This window comes from Triticum dicoccoides, chromosome 3A (genome assembly GCF_002162155.2).
Source record: "Triticum dicoccoides isolate Atlit2015 ecotype Zavitan chromosome 3A, WEW_v2.0, whole genome shotgun sequence".
Classification (NCBI taxonomy): domain Eukaryota; kingdom Viridiplantae; phylum Streptophyta; class Magnoliopsida; order Poales; family Poaceae; genus Triticum; species Triticum dicoccoides.
Genome location: NC_041384.1, coordinates 721141587 through 721143917, shown reverse-complemented (window position 1 = coordinate 721143917; position 2331 = coordinate 721141587). Strand labels below are relative to the sequence as shown.

The window sequence follows — 2331 nt, the reverse complement described above, 5'->3', positions numbered from 1 at the left end:
TTCCTCCTCAAGCCCCTATCACAAGACCAAGCGGATCTCATCCTGCAGAAGACTCAGAGCGGATCTATCTAATGGCATGGCTGGCTGTCGGATGTGATCTATTCTCGTGTCACATCGCTTTCTTTCTTCTCCCTCCATTTTCTTCACTACTATCGCTTCTACACATAAATCAAAGAAGCATTGTGGAATAGTGGCATTTCGTTAATGGCTAAAATGTTCTTAGTGAAAGGGTTGCCGCAAAACCGGCAAACTCAGAGCGGTCTCTGAAAGTGAATAGGAGCATAGCGGCATCATCCAAGACAAACACGTCTCCTCAGTCAAGGGTCTTCTCGCGCAAATAAGATCAAAAACATAACAACGGATTTCGCTTAATGCATGTCACCCGCCCGCTCTCAATACAGCAAGTGACTCTCTCTCACAAGACAGAGAAAGATTACTAATTCATCCAATCCAATTTGATCAGAAGTGAGTTCATTGTTGTTGTATAGCGAAACCTTTCCTTGACAAAACCATTCTCAGCTAATAGAAGCCGAGCTATCTATCCAGATCAGGGTTGAACGAAGCGAATGGAAAAGCCAAAGAAAACTTAAATCCATTGCGATTAGAAACCAGTGACTCTACAGCCAGGGCTCGATGGCGATGTAAGATAGAAAGAATGGGGAGTTAGGGCTTCGGTTTCCTCTGTAGCCAGTTTCAATTCCAAATCATTTGCCGACATGCGGACTCACTTCTCTTTTATGGGATGACTTTTATTATCCAAGTTGTCTATTTACGTGGGTGAATCAAGTACAACAAGTCAGGTCAGAGCTTGTGGTAGAAGATTGGGCTCTGCTACGCAGATCCACTCAACTAGGAAAGAAGTACGCATTGCTGACTGACTATTTGAATGATCCTAGTTACTAGTAGCTAATCAAGTTAGAGTAGGGTGGCCGAGAAGCTTCTTGCCGGTGCCCCCAAAAGCAAAGCACAAACTCTACTCACCCACGCGTTTTCCACCTACAGAGGGAGAAATCATCGAAATATCCTCATCCCCTGAAAGGGAACCCGAAAACAGGACGAGAGTGGATAGGGTGACTAAGGAGGCCGTAAAAATTAGTAGTGCATTTTTGAAAGATAAGATTACAAAAAGGCGAGAGCAGCATAATTGTTAGTTAGGGGTAAGAGGGGACGGGCCCGTATAGGAAGTCAATCCTTCTTTTTCCGATATGCCGCTCCGCAAGCAAGGAGTGCCACGCACGAGCGGAGCGAAAACTAAGCAAGGGGAATTCCGTCATTCCATGGAAAGCATGCGAAATCCTTTGATTGTTTATAGAATCAAAATAACTATATAGTCTTTCTTGTTCCACTTGCAAGGCAACGAAAATAAAATGTCAGTTTCGTTATTACAACCTTATTTTTTTATGTCAAAGACAAAAAGCTACGCGCAAATTCTCATTGGATCTCGGTTGTTCTTAACAGCGATGGCTATTCATTTAAGTCTTCGGGTAGCACCACCAGATCTTCAACAAGGTGGAAATTCTCGTATTTCGTATGTACATGTTCCTGCGGCTCGGATGAGTATAGTTATTTATATCGCGACAGCTATAAACAGTTCCTTGTTCCCATTAACAAAACATCCCCTTTTTCTTCGCTCTTCCGGAACCGGTACAGAAATTGGTGCTTTTTCTACTTTGTTTACGTTAGTGACTGGGGGGTTTCGGGGAAGGCCTATGTGGGGTACCTTTCGGGTGTGGGATGCTCGTTTAACTTCTGTATTCATCTTGTTCCTTATTTACCTGGGTGCACTGCGTTTTCAAAAGCTTCCTGTCGAACCGGCTCCTATTTCAATCCGTGTTGGACCGATCGATATACCAATAATAAAGTCTCCAGTCAACTGGTGGAATACATCGCATCAACCTGGGAGCATTAGCCGATCTGGTACATCAATACATGTTCCTATGCCCATTCCAATCTTGTCTAACTTTGCTAACTTCCCCTTCTCTACCCGTATCTTGTTCGTTCTGGAAACACGTCTTCCTATTCAATCTTTTCCCGAATCGCCCTTAACGGAAGAAATAGAAGCTCAAGAAGGAATACCACTAAAAACCTAGTTCGCTCTCAAATAAAAACCTAGTTCACTCGCTAAAGCATCCATGGCTGAATGGTGAAAGCGCCCACCAACCTAGAAAGGCAAAATGGGTCAAAAAGTAGGTTCGATTCCTGCCGGATGCACTGCCTCTTAAAGACAGAAACAGAGGAGGGAAAGAAGGTAGTATAGGGAACTTGCTTTTGGATTCTTATCGAAAGTGAATCCCTCTAACACTTCTGTTAGTGTTTTATGAGAAAATCTTT

General features: G+C 43.5%; 1 protein-coding gene across 1 annotated transcript; it reads left to right on the top strand.

Annotated features, from left to right (window-relative positions):
• Positions 1 to 1367: 1367 nt before the first annotated feature.
• Positions 1368 to 2090, top strand: LOC119273475 (putative cytochrome c biosynthesis ccmC-like mitochondrial protein). Its single transcript, XM_037554620.1, has one exon. The coding sequence runs from the start codon at positions 1368 to 1370 to the stop codon at positions 2088 to 2090; it is 723 nt and encodes a 240-aa protein (XP_037410517.1).
• Positions 2091 to 2331: the final 241 nt, after the last annotated feature.

Excerpts from the sequence above, each read along its gene's own strand:
- LOC119273475 (XM_037554620.1), top strand. The coding sequence starts at position 1,368 with ATGTCAGTTTCGTTATTACAACCTTATTTTTTTATGTCAAAGACAAAA.